At 36.8% G+C, this 16,525-nt stretch overlaps 1 protein-coding gene across 20 annotated transcripts in view; it reads left to right on the top strand.

The window, feature by feature from the left end:
• Nucleotides 1-16,525, top strand: part of TTN (titin) — a 238,040-nt gene that overhangs the window by 141,390 nt on the left and 80,125 nt on the right. For all 20 annotated transcript variants that reach the window (XM_063162226.1, XM_063162223.1, XM_063162220.1 and 17 more), the window contains 32 exons: nucleotides 70-336; nucleotides 466-729; nucleotides 1,234-1,373; nucleotides 1,500-1,626; nucleotides 1,739-2,005; nucleotides 2,097-2,363; nucleotides 2,831-3,097; nucleotides 3,184-3,323; nucleotides 4,255-4,381; nucleotides 5,135-5,277; nucleotides 7,202-7,325; nucleotides 8,177-8,443; nucleotides 8,599-8,696; nucleotides 8,828-8,996; nucleotides 9,098-9,364; nucleotides 9,507-9,773; nucleotides 9,862-10,140; nucleotides 10,231-10,639; nucleotides 10,743-10,867; nucleotides 10,963-11,229; nucleotides 11,882-12,151; nucleotides 12,346-12,648; nucleotides 12,771-13,073; nucleotides 13,442-13,629; nucleotides 13,713-13,827; nucleotides 14,141-14,425; nucleotides 14,711-14,862; nucleotides 14,993-15,140; nucleotides 15,248-15,425; nucleotides 15,521-15,642; nucleotides 15,741-16,028; nucleotides 16,122-16,418. In XM_063162226.1, coding sequence (XP_063018296.1) covers nucleotides 70-336; nucleotides 466-729; nucleotides 1,234-1,373; nucleotides 1,500-1,626; nucleotides 1,739-2,005; nucleotides 2,097-2,363; nucleotides 2,831-3,097; nucleotides 3,184-3,323; nucleotides 4,255-4,381; nucleotides 5,135-5,277; nucleotides 7,202-7,325; nucleotides 8,177-8,443; nucleotides 8,599-8,696; nucleotides 8,828-8,996; nucleotides 9,098-9,364; nucleotides 9,507-9,773; nucleotides 9,862-10,140; nucleotides 10,231-10,639; nucleotides 10,743-10,867; nucleotides 10,963-11,229; nucleotides 11,882-12,151; nucleotides 12,346-12,648; nucleotides 12,771-13,073; nucleotides 13,442-13,629; nucleotides 13,713-13,827; nucleotides 14,141-14,425; nucleotides 14,711-14,862; nucleotides 14,993-15,140; nucleotides 15,248-15,425; nucleotides 15,521-15,642; nucleotides 15,741-16,028; nucleotides 16,122-16,418 — 6,930 coding nt within the window. The remainder of the gene's footprint in view (nucleotides 1-69; nucleotides 337-465; nucleotides 730-1,233; nucleotides 1,374-1,499; nucleotides 1,627-1,738; nucleotides 2,006-2,096; nucleotides 2,364-2,830; nucleotides 3,098-3,183; nucleotides 3,324-4,254; nucleotides 4,382-5,134; nucleotides 5,278-7,201; nucleotides 7,326-8,176; nucleotides 8,444-8,598; nucleotides 8,697-8,827; nucleotides 8,997-9,097; nucleotides 9,365-9,506; nucleotides 9,774-9,861; nucleotides 10,141-10,230; nucleotides 10,640-10,742; nucleotides 10,868-10,962; nucleotides 11,230-11,881; nucleotides 12,152-12,345; nucleotides 12,649-12,770; nucleotides 13,074-13,441; nucleotides 13,630-13,712; nucleotides 13,828-14,140; nucleotides 14,426-14,710; nucleotides 14,863-14,992; nucleotides 15,141-15,247; nucleotides 15,426-15,520; nucleotides 15,643-15,740; nucleotides 16,029-16,121; nucleotides 16,419-16,525) is intronic.

Here is a 16,525-nt window from a genome sequence, read left to right as displayed (position 1 = left end):
TATAAAGAATATATCTTTCAGGACTACATTAGACTTTTTTCTGATTGTATTTATGTGTCTGCATTACAGGTGTGAGGCTGAAGTTCATATCACCTCTGCAGGATCAAACAGTGAAAGAGGGGGAAACAGCCCACTTTCAGTTTGAGCTTTCTCATGAAGACATGCCTGTGAAATGGTTCAAAAATGACAAGAGACTTCACACAAGCAGAACAGTTTTGATTACTTCAGAAGGCAAAGTCCATAAACTAGAAATGAGAGAAGTAACACTTGATGATATCTCAGAAATAAAGGCTGTAGTCAAGGACATGAACACACAAGCCAACCTGAAAGTCTTAGGTAATTGCGTAAATAATTTAAAATCTGAAAGAGAATAAATATTAACCATTTTTATAAGTGGAAAGTGACAAAATATTGACATTTACTATATTTGTATAACTAATTTATCGTATCCACTGGCTTTTGTAGAGGCCGACCCATATTTCACTGTGAAATTACAAGACTACAGTGCTGTAGAGAAAGATGATATTACTCTGGAGTGTGAACTTAGCAAAGATGTGCCAGTAAAATGGTACAAAGATGGTGAAGAACTAATAGCTTCCAACAGAATTTCCATAAAAACGGATGGCTTACGCCGTATCCTGAAGATCAAGAAGGCTGCAGAGAGTGACAAAGGTGTTTATGAGTGTGACTGTGGAACCGACAAGACAAGCGCCAATATCAGCGTGGAGTGTAAGTAATCATGTCTGCACTAGGGGAAAAGAGCAAAACCTTTGTAAACCAGTGTAGACAGACAGACGCTCCCCAGAAAGCAAGACCAAAAATGTACCTGTGAAAAGCAGACTGTTATGATGAATGGCTGAAATATCTAGATTAAAAGTTATTAACAGTGATTACAGGAGACAACATATCTGATTATTACTGGGGAGAGTTACCCTCTGTGTCCAGTTACCATCAGGAAATAAAAACTGTTTAGTTCACTGTAACAGATATCTGGGTAAATTATTAGGAAAAATATTCTTACCAAAAGTAACTAAATTTTTCAACATAGAAGGAGGTTGTAGACTACCCTTGCTGCTTTTTAGGAAGAGCTTAGATAAACATTTACTGGTTGTAGCATTTGAATGCCCAAAAGAAAGAAAAAGGAGAGACTTAAGGTGCTTTCCGGTATTACATTTCTATGGTATACAATTTGTGAGTAAACAGATGCAAACTTTTGTTCTGGTTTTTTTTTAGCTCGCTTAATTAAAGTGGAGCGCCCACTGTATGGAGTGGAAGTATTTGTTGGTGAAACAGCACGCTTTGAAATTGAAATTTCTGAGCCTGATGTCCATCCTGTATGGAAGCTAAAAGGAGAAACTCTAACACCTTCACCTGTAAGGATTCTTCTTTATTTTTAGACCATAATTTTCAGTAGAAAAACATTATTAATAATAGTGTTTTCTTAGTGGTTTCTTAGAATATTAATATTTGGGGTGCGCTGTGTGTTTCTTTATCACCAGGACTGTGAAATCATTGAAGATGGGAAGAAGCATATTCTTGTCCTTCATAACTGTAACCTTGATATGACTGGAGAAGTGTCTTTCCAAGCTGCCAATGCTAAAAGTGCTGCTAATCTGAAAGTGAAAGGTACAGTCTGCACTTGGCCAACATTTCCATGTGTATTTCAGGGCATCAGAACAAATCTAGTGTCGGGAAGCACTGTATGAACTGATCTGAAAGAGCTCTTCTTTGATTTCAGAACTGCCTCTTATCTTCATCACTCCCCTAAGTGATGTGAAGGTCTTTGAGAAGGATGAAGCTAAGTTTGAATGTGAGGTATCCAGAGAGCCCAAGACTTTCCGCTGGTTGAAAGGAACAGAAGAGATCACTCCTGATGAAAAATTCGAAATCATTTCAGACGGAACAAAGCATGCTCTGATTATTAAATCTGTTGCCTTTGAGGATGAAGTAAAATACACATTTGAAGCTGAGGATAAAAGAACAAGTGCCAAGCTAATTATTGAAGGTTTGTTAGACTTTGTCTTTCTAGGAAAGTTTTGCATCATATACTTGTATGGTTTCTATTGATAACATTATGACCCATTGTGTTGTTATAGGCATCCGCCTGAAATTCATCACTCCTCTCAAGGATGTAACAAAGAAGGAGAGAGAAACTGCAGAGTTCACTGTGGAACTCTCCCATGAAAACATCACTGTGGTCTGGTTCAAGAATGACCAACGATTACATACCAGCAAAGTGGTTTCAATGACAGATGATGGCAAATTCCATACACTCACAATCAAAGATCTTACTATTGATGATACTTCTCAGATAAAAGTGGAAGCTATGGGCAAATCCTCAGAAGCTAAACTCACTGTTCTTGGTAAGAATACCCAAAAAAATTTACCTGATGTATATTATCAGAAGAGTTTTATTAATAAAAATTAGTAATCCGAAGGTCTTGGGGTTGGCCTAAATCTAAATTATGATTTTGAAAATCTAACAATTTTCTGTTCTTCCTTGGATCTCCATTTACCTATTTATGAAGGATAATTACAATAGCTTTAAAATTTTATGCAAAGTTGCAAAGTTAGTAAGTACATACTTAAAGCAGTGCTCTAAAACTCCTAGAGCGAGCATCAAAAGAACATTTTCAGTAATATTAGTAATGCCCTGAATAATTTATTAGGTGTTGATTGTTTTCTTTTTTGTAACAGAACTGTGAAAAAGGACTATATTTAATCCTTCTTGTGGGATATAAACAGGAAATATATTTTATGGTAGAAACTAGTTGTTCTTTCTAGAAGACTAAAACTTCAGACTGAAATATATCTTAACTTTTGCTTGCAGAGGGAGACCCTTATTTCACTGGGAAGCTGCAGGATTACACTGCTGTGGAGAAAGATGAAGTAATCTTACAATGTGAAATCAGCAAAGCAGATGCCCCAGTGAAATGGATGAAGGATGGCAAGCCAATTACTGCATCAAAGAATGTCGTTATTAAGGCAGATGGCAAAAAGAGAATCCTTATTCTCAAGAAAGCTTTGAAGAAAGACATTGGACAGTACACTTGTGACTGTGGTACTGACCAAACCTCTGCTAAACTCGATATTGAAGGTATGGCTATTTTAATGAGCTGCTCTGTAGAAGTCTTTTGGGATCTGCTAGAAACTGAGGGAGTCAATTGTGTTTTTCTTCTCCAGACCGGGATATTGAGATTGTGCGACCGCTATACAGTGTGGAGGTGATTGAGACAGAGACTGCCCGGTTTGATATTGAAATCTCTGAGGAAGGTGTCCATGGCAATTGGAAGCTAAAAGGAGAACCTCTGACTGAATCAGCTGTAAGCAAATATTTCATTATATTTTTTTATGTGTGTCTCAACACTTTCCAGGGAAGTGGAGTATGAGGGAAGGTGACTGCAGAAACTAAATTTGATTTCCTGCTTTCAGGACGAGTCACTACATTCAAAATAGTGGGTTTTTTAATTAATAATGTTTTAAATGTAGTACAAATGTAATCCAAAATAGCTAAATAATAAATGTTTTTTCATAAAATGGTACATTCTGTGTTGCTAATAATACCTAACAATCATGTATCCAAAGTGCAAAGACCTTGAGGAATTCACTTAAACACAATGGCATTTAAAAATGCAGACATCAAATTTCATGTTTTTTCTTGTTGGTTTTGAGTTATATTTGGTTTAAATAGATGTAGATCATGTTTCCAAACTCTTTGGCATTTCTCTGACAGCTAAAGTTGGCGTAAAATGGTATAGAGCTTAATCAAATATTATAAACTCCTTGTTGGAGAGATCTGGAAAATAAAGAAAAAATACAATCACAGTTGGAAATAATCTGGCTTCTATGTAATGGCATAAATGTAAATAATACAGAAAGATTGGAAGTGTCATGAAAATCACCGTCTCAATAAAAGAATAAAAGGTTTTCTCAGGAAAGATCACAGCACAAGCTTAGCAATTTCTAGCTCCCGTGGGGGACCTAGGTCTCTGACTGGTTTACATATATATTAGTACATTGGCTAGTCAGTGCAGAAATGTTGCCTCTTCCCCTTTCTTTCCAACTGTATTAAGAAGAGAGTTTGAAAGGAAAGACCTATGAGTGAGTGTTTATAGGGTATATTTCACATGGGCCCAAGAGTTGTGAATGGAGTAGAAGAAAACAGATTCATGGTATAAGGAGGAGGGGCTCTTTTGGTGAGTAGTACAAAAAAGATACTAAAAAGAAAAAACTATTTCAATTCTGTTTTTGCAGGAATGTGAAATCAAGGAGGAAGGAAAAAAGCACTTCCTTACACTGTACAATGTACGCTTGGATCAAGCTGGTGGAGTAGATTTTCAAGCAGCAAATGCCAAGTCTGGTGCTCACCTTCGAGTGAAACGTGAGTGTCTTTTAAACTGTAATTAATTGATTAATTAAGTGGAAACATGGTACTCACTGCCTCTTTGGAATGGGTGGCAAATCTCTATACTGTATTGAATCCACCGCAATCCTTTCCATAACAGCAACTAAGGGATTAGCTACTCAGGTTGTCTTAATTTTTTTTGTTAAGGAATACCCTATGTGTTTTTAACCTTACATATAATTTATTCACATAGGAAAAATAAAATTAAGGAGATGGCCTTGAAGGTTGCTTGATGGTCTGGCATCATATATGCTGTTATGAAATCAAATATTGCAAGCAAAGGCTGTGCTGCATCGAAGTGTCACGTTAGCTGGAAAGGATAGGATAACAGTGACATCTGGGGATAGGGTTAAGAGCTTGATGGACAGGGACAGACTACACAGTTGAAGACCACTTGTTTCCTACTCCAATCCTAGCCCTCGCTATTTTGGAAACACATGCCTTATCTAGCAAGAGGCATGCAAGGCTTGGCAAGGAGACAGATGCAGAGCAACTTTCCTGCTGACCTTGTTCAATTTAAAGAAACACGCTCTGCAAATAGGAAATTGTAGGTGACCAGCCCTCCCCTAAGAACCCAGGGTGGCCTCTTCTATTTAGGGAATTTAAAGAGCAGCATTGCGATGTCTGGCTCTCTTGAGGGAAGCCACCATGGAGATTAGTACGTAAGGGCAGCAGCTCTCTCTTGGGTAGAAGTGACTAATCTAAAAATTATGTCTTCTCCTTACCAAGCTCGAGTAATTGGCTTGCTGAGACCCCTCAAGGATGTAACAGTGACAGCTGGGGAATCAGCAACCTTCGATTGCGAACTCTCTTATGAGGGAATCCCAGTAGAATGGTTCCTGAAAGGAAAGAAACTGGAGCCCAGTGATCAGGTAAAAAACCTAAACTTTACTTTTTCTCATGTTTCCTCCTCCTTCTTGTCTTTCAAGTCTCTTCCCCTGCTTTGTTTCTTATTTATTCTCTACCAGCTGAAGTACTAAGGCACAGCAGTATTTTAGTACTGCTGTCTCAAATGCTAAATTGTCCTTAAATCAGATACAACAGTTTTTCCCAGAAATTCCAGTATTCTGGAATGCTACAATTATTTATCATACAAAGGGAAACAAAGGTTCCAAAATATCAATCATTACAACAGTGATTTTGTACCTGATTCTGTTGGAGACGCAGCCACAAGGATACTGAATAATTTTTGCTCAGGTTACCTCTGGTTACAGTTAGAAGATTTTGAAAGGTGCTATCAGGAAAAGCCTTTTTTTCTCCTGAATGCTGAGTTGCAGTCCAATTCAACATATAAGGGGATTAAGAGGATTCAAATTCCATTTCAGGCATTTGTTCTGGCTCTCCAGATAACTCTCTGGGCAGATTTGCTTGTCAAGCACTTCTCACTAGCTATTTTTAACCCTTCATCAAGTGCTGGCTCTTAACTCTGAGATCTGAGCAGCCTGGAATGCAGTCAATTTAGCATTTAAAGTTAATGATAGGGGAAATAAATAAAGAAACATAAATTAATAGATTAAGAAATTGAAATAGATATTACTGGTTGCAAGACTTCTTTTTTGCATACTAGGCCTAAAAATGTAATGCAAATTCAAATAAAAGTTGAAAACTTAAGACAAAGTAAACTTTAAAGGCATTGCATGATCTAGTGAAGTTTCAGAACCTGTAATAATGCTGCTAATAATACTTTGGTACAGATTGCTATTTCTTTTAGATACAATTTTTAACATATTTTTTCAGGTTTTGTTAGATCTTTCTGAGCTTTAAGAAATTTGCATAAATAAATATTAATTTTAAAAAATAATGTAGCAATATCAAAACAGATCATTATGAAAAAGGGCCCTATTTAAGGACAGATAAACAAAGTTGAAACTCAGCAGATGAATCATGAAATAAATCAAGATAATTACTTCTGAGTTTCAGAATAAAAATGTGAAAAGCTATTGATCAGTGCAGTGGATTGATAGTTATAACTGCCTGGCAAGAAAAATATTATATGTTTGGTATAAGTCTATATAATGGAACATTATTTTGGTCTTTTCTGTCTGAGCTATCATTTTAACTACATTTAAAAAAATCAGATTTCATGTAGTTTACATATATAGTCAAAAGTGTCACTTGAACAGTTGAAACTTTATCGGGATGAAATTGAGAGTAAACCATATATTTACTCAATGTATCACTTTCTACCCATTCAAAACAGCCTCTTGAAATACATTTACAACTGTCTTTAAAAATCAATCTAATTTTACAAGTTTCATTTTAGCTGTTTGCTAATTCAAACGATTTTATTACCTCTGTGGCTGGCATTCAGCTGAACATTTATAACCTTTATTCATTGAAGTGATTTTTTTGTTTACTGTGATTGCAAAGTAGTTTCTGCAATAGTTAATCACAGAAACTAGTATTTTAGGCAGAAATTTTTACCAAATTTTTATAAAAAATAGATAAATTGGCATTTCCAGAGGAGTGTATGTGGGGGGTGCCAAACCTCTTTGTAGTTGAAAAAGTTTTTCCTTTACATGTAGCCAGTAGTAATGCCAACCTTTCCCATAAATTTGCTTTTTTTTTGTATTTATTAATCCCTGTTCAAAATAGACATCATCTCAAGTCAGTCCCAAAATCCTCAAAATTTTGAGGATTGAGTTATATTTAGTATATACAAAAGGAAGTTGTCAAAATTTCACATGAAAGTGGACAACTGAACTCCACAAATCATATATAGTATTCTATTTCATGAAATATTTCTTAAATACTTGTTGTAGATGTTCACAGTGGGGTTTTTATGTATTTTGTAAGGTTGTGACTCGTGCTGAAGGGAGAGTTCACACACTTATTCTCAGAGACGTCAAGTTAACAGATGCAGGAGAGGTATCACTGACAGCAAAAGATTTCAGAACTCAAGCAAATCTTTTTGTGAAAGGTAAGTCAGTCATTTTAGTTAAACCATAATCAACATTAGTGTTCCATTCCTGATTCATCCTGGAATAGGAAACTTTGATAAATATACATTATTTTATCAAAGAGTGGTATCATATATACAATATTCAACTGGTAGATAACTCCCCTGATTAAAAAACCAACCCACATAAAATCTCTTCACAGAAGAGCTGAACAAGGGAAAACACTGGAAATGGGTCAAATCTGGGAGATAAACCCGTTCATTAGGACTGCCAGGGCTTTGCTGCAGTCTTGAACATTCAATTGGCCTCAAGAGGACCCACGAATACCATACCTACCTCCCAGTGGCTTTTTCTGTTCTTTTGAATATCCAGAAACCTGTCAGAGTATACCTGCTCCATCAGTCAAGGGACAAGATAACATTGGCTGTACACTCCTTTGTGCTGCTTGCAGGCTGTGTTATGTTTCAGAAGGAAAAGAACTGCATGCACTGATCCAGTAATTCAAGGAAAAACTGAAAAAAAACCCCTAAGCATTCTCTAAGCTTACAGTATAAGTTTAGATTACATGGGTATGGTTCAGCTAAAGAAATTGAGTTGCAAGGCTTTGTGATGATTTTTAATTAAAAACCCCATGGACAAGGATATCATCTGCTCTTATCTTACAGTAGGCTGAAAATGAGGAAATTAACCTGAATTAACAGAAAATGTCTGTGTATTAAAAATAAAAAATGTTTTAAGAAACCTTCAATAGGGACATCTAAGAGCCTTTTTGTCAAGGAAAATTAATAAATAGCATAGGATAGTTCTATACAAGCAGAAGACTGCCTGTAGTTTAGATCTTCTCTACCAAAAATGTATCTGTTTCATTTAGAACCCCCAGTTGAATTTACTAAACCACTTGAGGACCAGACTGTTGAAGAGGAAGCCACTGCAGTACTGGAATGTGAAGTCTCCAGGGAAAATGCAAAAGTTAAATGGTTCAAAAATGGTGAAGAAATTCACAAATCAAAGAAGTATGATATCATTTCTGAAGGCAGAGTCAGAAAACTCATCATCCGTGGCTGCACACTGGACGATGCAAAAACATATGCCTGTGATGCTAAGGACTTTAAGACATCATGTTTCCTCAATGTGGAGCGTGAGTAATTCACAGTTTTCTACAAAATGTCTGGGTGCTGTAAAGGCAATGTACAAGTGTCTATGACAGGCAGTAGTATCAACGTTGGCAATTTTTTACTTCTCTAGCATAACTTCCCTCTACTAAAATTTTAAAAATTTTCTATTCTCTTTCAGCTATTCGTGTCGACTTCCTGAAACCCCTGACTGACCTTGAGGTTAAAGAAAAAGAATCTGCTCGGTTTGAATGTGAAATTTCTCGTCCAAATGTCAAGGTCTGTAGTGACACTTTTTAATCTCAGTAACTCCTTCACCTAGAGGGGAAAACTTTGATATATTGCTATAGAAGAACACACTGAAATCTATGATGAGTGTGTTTAAGCCATGTGAATTTGTTCTGGAACAGGTGAAGTGGTTTAAGGATGGCATGGAAATTAGAAAAGGCAAGAAGTATGACATAATTTCTAAAGGTGCAGAACACATTCTTGTCATCAATAAATGTGTCTTTGATGATGAAGCTGAATATTCCTGTGAAGCAAAAACAGCTCGAACGTCCGGCCTCCTTACAGTGATAGGTAAACACAGTGTTTTAGAATCTAATATGTGAACAATAAAGATGAGAGAGTGGGGTTTTTTTATGGCTGGCTTTAATCATCTTTTGAAATTCTTTTTGCAGAGGAAGAAGCTGTTTTCACAAAAAATCTTCCTGATCTTGAAGTAAATGAAAATGACACTGTAAAATTGATCTGTGAAGTTTCAAAGCCTAATGCTGAAGTTACTTGGCTTAAAGGAGATGAAGAGGTGCCTGATGGTGGTAGATTTGAACACATTTCTGATGGTAGAAAGAGAATTCTTGTTATACATAATGCTCATCCTGAAGATGCTGCCAAATATACTTGCAAGCTCCCAAGCTCTAGTACAACAGGAAAACTTACTGTACATGGTAAGAGTACTGCTTTGGTGGGCTTGTATCCTGGAAAAAAAATTAAAACATTTGAAAATCATTAATAATATACAACTTGGTTTATTGCATCAACAAGTAAAAAATAATATATATATATATCTACAAAAATGTTTTCTTTCAGAACTTGCAGCAGAATTTCTTACCAGACCACAAAACCTTGAGGTGCTTGAAGGAGAAAAAGCTGAATTTGTCTGTTCAGTATCCAAAGAAGCCATTACAGTACAGTGGCTAAGGGGTGACACAGTCCTGGAGCCTGGTGATAAGTATGACATCATTTCAGATGGCAAAAAGAGAACACTTGTGGTTAAAGAATCTGTTCTAGGAGATACAGGAATGTATACTGTCATGGTTGGTGAAGCTAAAGCTACAGCACACTTAGCAGTGATTGGTAAGTTTTAATTAATCAATGTGTAGGTTGTTTTGTTGCTTTCTTTATACTACATGATGTCCTATTTCTTCTGTCTTCTCAATTTCAGAAAAACTCAAGATTATAACTCCTCTTAAGGACCAAGAAGTTACTGAGTGTCAAGAAATTATCTTCAACTGTGAAGTCAATAAAGAAGGTGCCAAAGAGAAGTGGTACAAAAATGATGAGGCAATATTTGATAGTGCAAAGTACATTATTGTTCAGAAGGGTGTAGTCTACACTCTCAGAATCAGAGATGCAGAGTTGAAAGATGAAGCTACCTACACCATCTCACTGACGAACCAGAGAGGTGAACACGTTAAAAGCTCTGCTGCCTTAAAAGTATTAGGTAAATAACTTGCACTACATTAAAATTGTTTCATCATTTACATTCCATTTTATATGAGGTTGTAAAAATGTTTGCTTTTTTTCATAACAGAGGAGGATCTCAGAATTGTTGAGCCCCTTGAAGACATTGAGACCATGGAAAAGAAAACTGTCACATTCTGGTGCAAAGTCAATCGCCTTAATGCAACTCTCAAATGGACAAAGAATGGAGAGGAGATCACATTTGACAGGCGCGTTTTGTACAAAATTGACAAATTCAAGCACTCATTGATCATTAAAGACTGTGGGTTTGTAGATGAAGGCGAATACACTGTTACTGCTGGACAAGACAAATCAGTTGCAGAGCTTCTCATCACAGAAGCACCAGCAGACTTCACTGAACATCTTCAGGACCAGACTGTCACTGAATTTGATGATGCTGTCTTTACATGCCAGCTTTCCAAAGAGAAAGTCAGTGTAAAATGGTACAGAAATGGAAGAGAAATCAAAGAAGGCAAAAAGTATGTACATTTTATTATGCTTCTGAATCTGCTAAACATGCTTTTTTTACTTTATTGCTTTGTCTGGAAACTAAAATACTGCCTATTTTTCTCCTCCATAAAGATACCAATTTGAAAAGGATGGAAATCTGCACAGGTTAATCATAAAAGACTGTAGACTAGATGATGAGTGTGAATATTCCTGTGGAGTGGATGACAGGAGATCTAGGGCAAGACTTTTTGTTGAAGGTATGTGTAAAATTGGATGGGATTTATTTCAACATTATTTGATAATAGTAGAAACAATTAAAAAATAACACTGAATGAATCAACATTTATTTCAGAAATCCCTGTTGAGATTATTCGACCACCACAAGATATTTATGAAGCACCTGGTGCAGATGTCATCTTCATGGCTGAATTGAACAAAGATGGTGTGGAGGTCAAGTGGTTGAGAAACAACATGATTATCATCCAAGGTGACAAACATCAGATGATGAGTGAAGGAAAAGTCCACAGGCTGCAGGTGTGTGACATAAAGCCCCGTGACCAAGGGGAATACAGATTTATCGCCAAAGACAAGGAAGCTAGAGCTAAACTTGAATTAGCTGGTAAGTTGCCTGTTTTGTGCTCCTTTTATAAAATCTTTGATTCGTGAACTTAGTTTCTAACTAAATTGATTCTTGCTCTTTCAAGAAGTTGAACTAAAATGAATACACAGTCAGCCTGAGAAAAGTGTTAAACTATTTGAGGATTGCTTAACAAGTCTGTTAAACTATGTGAATATGAATTTAAGCAACAAACCTTTTTTGTTGTACGATGCTGATCCAGCTGTTGAGGAAAACCCATCGCTTTTCAATGTGTATTTGCCAAAGAGCAAGATTTAAGATTAAAGGAACTTTAAGCTTTTAATTAAGTCACTAAAAACAATTTAAATTATTTTTCCTACTCATTTAAGTCATATTAGACATCTAATTCCTAATTTGTCTATTTTACAGAATAGTTAAATTAGTTCTCAAAAAGCAACTCCTTCTTTCCTGATTTTATAGGAGGACAGAGTACATTCCAACCAGCCTGTATTTCTTTCTCTGGAGTTGTTCTACAAGTATATGAAGGATTTCCTTAGAGTTTACACTCCTTTTACTTTTCTGTGTTAGCTCCTTTTACTTTTCTGTATTAGCTTCTTTGCTGACTGCACAAGTATATCAATTTTTGTACACATATATATGCAAGTACTGAACATTTCACATTCATCTTTCTTAGCTGCACCTAAAATCAAGACTGGTGATCAAAACCTTGTGGTTGATGTTGGGAAACCTTTAACTATGACTGTCCCATATGATGCCTACCCAAGAGCAGAAGCTGAATGGTTTAAAGCAGGAGAAAGTCTGCCCACAACAACTGTTGATACAACAACTGACTGCACTACCTTCAAAATTTATGAAGCAAAGAAATCAGATAAGGGAAGGTACAGGATTGTGCTTCGAAACAAACATGGCCAGGCAGAAGCATTCATCAATGTAGAGGTCATTGGTAAGTACTCGTATTATTAAAACCTTGCTTACCATTATTCCACAGAGTAAAAGCCTTTATTGAGGGAGAAACCCTCTGCTTCCCCTCATGGGAAAGCTGTAGATCATATTGAGGTCTCCCCTCAAACTCCTCTTCTCTAGCCAGAGGGAAGAAAATCGATGCAATGCCCTGAAGTATTGTCATATCTTTAATAGATGTTCCAGGTCCAGTGAGAAACTTGGAAGTCACTGAAACCTATGATGGTGAAGTTGGTCTCGCGTGGCAAGAACCAGAAAGTGATGGTGGAAGTAAAATCATAGGCTACGTCGTTGAAAGACGTGATATCAAGCGTAAGACCTGGATTGTGGCCACAGATCGTGCTGAAAATTGTGAATACACTGTTACTGGGCTTCAGAAAGGGGGAGTTGAGTACCTCTTCCGTGTCAGTGCACGCAACAGAGTGGGCACTGGTGAGCCAGTGGAAACAGACACACCTGTGGAAGCTAAGAGCAAATTTGGTGAGCAGAAGTTACAAAAAACTCAGTGTTTGATGGTTGTGTAGAAAAAGCAGTACAAATTCTAACAATAGGAAAAACCTACATGTCTTCTTTTTCTTTTTTCCTTCTAAAATAAAATGCAGATGTTCCTGGTCCTCCTCAAAATGTAGAAGTTAGTGATGTGAACAGGTTTGGAGCCACACTTAGCTGGGAACCACCTGAGGATGATGGAGGATCCCCGATTACTGGCTACGTTATTGAACTGCGTAACAGAGCTACCATCAGATGGGAGCCAACTATGACCACAGGAGCTGATGAACTGTCAGCTGTCCTGACTGATGTTGTGGAAAATGAAGAGTATTTCTTCAGAGTAAGAGCTCAAAACATGGTTGGAGTTGGCAAACCAAGTCCTGCTACACGTGCAGTAAAAATCATGGATCCAATTGGTGAGTATGCAAAGTATGTATGATTATGGTTGCATTATGAGACAGGAGCATTTTGGATGCCATGTGTGCAGGAAAGTTCAACTGACAAACATGTGTGCTGCAAATACTGTGTACAGTTATATTTTCCCTATCCCCTACCTTTGTCCTTCCAACATAGCAGGAATACCTTGCTACCACTTGGTTTAGTAAGAACTGCAGATATTTTTTTCTCTGAAGTTAGGATGCAACCTCAATTTAAAAGAATCAGTTCAGGAAAAGCTATGCAAAGGCTTCAAAAACTGTACTGTAGGATAGAAACACCTAATTTGCAGAACCATGTTACTTTATCAGCTGCATAAATCTATTTGTTTCAATATTTTTTTTTCCAGAGAGACCAAGTCCTCCCATTAACCTTGAGCATTCAGATCAAACTAAGTCATCAGTTCAGCTCACATGGGAACCCCCTCTCGAAGATGGAGGAAGTCCAATCTTAGGCTATATTATTGAAAGGCAAGAGGAAGGAACAGACAAGTGGATTCGTTGTAACCCAAAACTAGTACCTGCTCTTACTTTTAAGGTACAATGTTCTCTTCATCAACAGGTAAAATGTGCAGATAATTTTTAATATGAGGTAGTAAATGATTGTTTGTGTGTTTTTAGGTAACTGGATTGAAACAAGGATCCAGTTATTACTACAGAGTCTCAGCAGAAAATGCAGCTGGTGTGTCTGACCCAGCAGAGGCTATTGGGCCATTAACTGCAGATGATGCTTTTGGTAAGCCACATGCCATTTTGTTTAATCAATTAATCAGATAAGGCACACAATTAAAATCTTGTGGGTAATATGTGTATTTTTCACCAGATAACTGGTACACCTTAGGTGTTTGAGATGAAAATTTTGCAGATAATTATCTGCACTATGAGATAGAGGCCTGTTAGGTTGCCTGAGGAGCAAGGCATAACCTTTTGTCTCCTGACCTAACTTTGTGGAAAGTGAGAGGTAACAGAAGGAAACAAAGGCAGAGAAGATCCCTAAAAAAGAAACATCTCATGATAATTTATTGAATCTTCTTTCCGTTTTTTTTCAGTTGAACCTACAATGGACCTAAGTGCATTTAAGGATGGGCTGGAAGTTATTGTACCAGAGCCAATCAAGATCCATGTTCCCATCACTGGCTACCCTGTGCCAACTGCCACATGGTATTTTGGTGACCAAGTCTTAGAAGAAGGTGATCGTGTAAAAATGAAGACCACTGCCTCCTTTGCAGAACTTGTAATTACTCCGAGTGAGCGCCCAGACAAGGGACTTTATTTCTTGACATTAGAAAACCCTGTGTCATCTGTTACAGGAGAAATTAATGTTAATGTCATTGGTAAGTGGACATGTATGTATTTTAGCAGTAACATTCCACATTTGTCTTGTTAAAATCTAATTAGGTTAATAATGTATAATCTTACACCATCCAACCAGGTATATTAAAATATAACTAAAAACTAAAAATCCCTCCTCATAAAACCCTCTTTTCTAGTTTTCAATATGTAACTTTGCTGTTTAAAGAGGAATGACTTAACAAGACTAAGTCTTCTGGTAGATACATTACATAGACATCATCCATCAAACACCAATTACAAAATAATACAATTTCTGTGACTTCTAGCTTGTCCAAGTGCACCAAGAGAGCTCAATGTTTTAGAAGTACTCAAGAGTACAGTGCAGCTCGCATGGGAACCTCCAGAAGATGATGGTGGAAGTCCAGTCACTGGCTATATAATTGAAAAACGTGAAGTAAGCCGGAAAACGTGGAGCAAAGTAAGTTCATTCTTTCTCACTTGAATTTCTATATTATTTTCACATGTGCTACTGAGTTTTTTGTCTTATTTTTGTAATCACTCTTTGGAAATTAATTTTAAAAACACATTGGAACCCTTCTTCTCTTTAGGTTATGGATCATATTGTTGACCAAGAATTCACTGTACCTGACCTCGTCCAAGGGAAAGAATATTTATTTAGAGTTTTTGCATGCAATAAATGTGGCCCTGGAGAGCCTGCATATATTGATGAACCTGTAAATATGTCAGTACCAGCAAGTAAGCATATTTGAAATTTTTCTGATTTTCTTAAAAGTAAAATATAAAAATAATATATCTTCCTTAGACTGGTTTCTAAGATCCCGTATGTTTTTAATTTTTAATAGCGGTACCTGACCCACCAGAAAATGTTAAATGGAGAAATCCAACATCAAAAGGAATCTTCCTAACATGGGAGCCTCCCAAATATGATGGTGGTGCACGCATTAAGGGTTATCTGGTAGAAAAATCCCAACGTGGCACAGACAAGTGGGAGATATGTGGGGAGCCTGTTATTGAAACAAAGTAAGTAAATCAACCCAGTAGATAAATCCTCTTAACTAATTGTGCCATCATCACCATTCTAAATGTTTTAAATTTTTTGGGGTTTTTTTTTACAGAATGGAAGTAACAAAGCTCCAGGAAGGAGAGTGGTATGCTTATCGGGTTAAGGCTTTGAACAGAATGGGAGCAAGTAGGCCAAGTAAGCCCACTGATGATATTCAGGCCATTGATGCAAAAGGTAACGACTTCACTTGCTAAATTGCTATAGCTGCTTTATTTTTACCAGTCTCTGAAATACTGTTTCTCTAACAACATTTTCATTCTCTCCTAAATCAGAGGCTCCAGAAATTTTCTTAGATGTGAAGCTTCTTGCTGGACTTACTGTGAAAGCTGGAACTAAAATTGAGCTGCCAGCTAAAGTAACTGGAAAGCCTGAGCCCCAGGTTACTTGGACCAAGGCTGACAAAATTTTGAGACCTGACAATAGAATCACCATTGAAAGCCAGCCTAACCATTCTACAGTCACTATTACAGACAGCAAGAGGAGTGACAGTGGAACCTATATCATAGAAGCTGTAAATTCCAGTGGACGGGCTACTGCTGTTGTTGAAGTTAATGTTCTTGGTATGCATGTACTTTATGTTATTTATAAAAATCATTAGTAATGTACCAAGGTATGCAAGCAGAAAATTAACGTTCATGTCTTGTCCTCTACAGATAAACCTGGTCCACCAGCTGCATTTGATGTAACAGAAATCACAAACGAATCCTGCCTTCTAACCTGGAATCCTCCACGAGATGATGGGGGTTCTAAAATTACCAACTACGTCCTTGAGAAAAGAGCTACAGATAGCGAAATATGGGACAAGTTGTCATCAACTATTAAAGATACAAAATTCAGAGCTACCAATTTAACTCCTCATAAAGAATATGTGTTTCGAGTCAGTGCTGAAAACATGTATGGTGTTGGGGAGCCAGCACAGTGTAGCCCCATCATTGCCAAATATTCATTTGGTTAGTTAATTGAATTAATGATAAATTATTACACTATTTTAACAGGAAGGAAAAAAAAACCTCTGACTGATGGTTTTGGTTTTTGTTTGTTTTTTTTTTTAAATTAA

Source organism: Melospiza melodia, chromosome 8 (genome assembly GCF_035770615.1).
Source record: "Melospiza melodia melodia isolate bMelMel2 chromosome 8, bMelMel2.pri, whole genome shotgun sequence".
In the NCBI taxonomy this organism is placed as follows: Eukaryota; Metazoa; Chordata; class Aves; order Passeriformes; family Passerellidae; genus Melospiza; species Melospiza melodia.
Note: the sequence above shows the minus strand (reverse complement) of the source record. Positions and strands in the feature narration are given on the sequence as shown.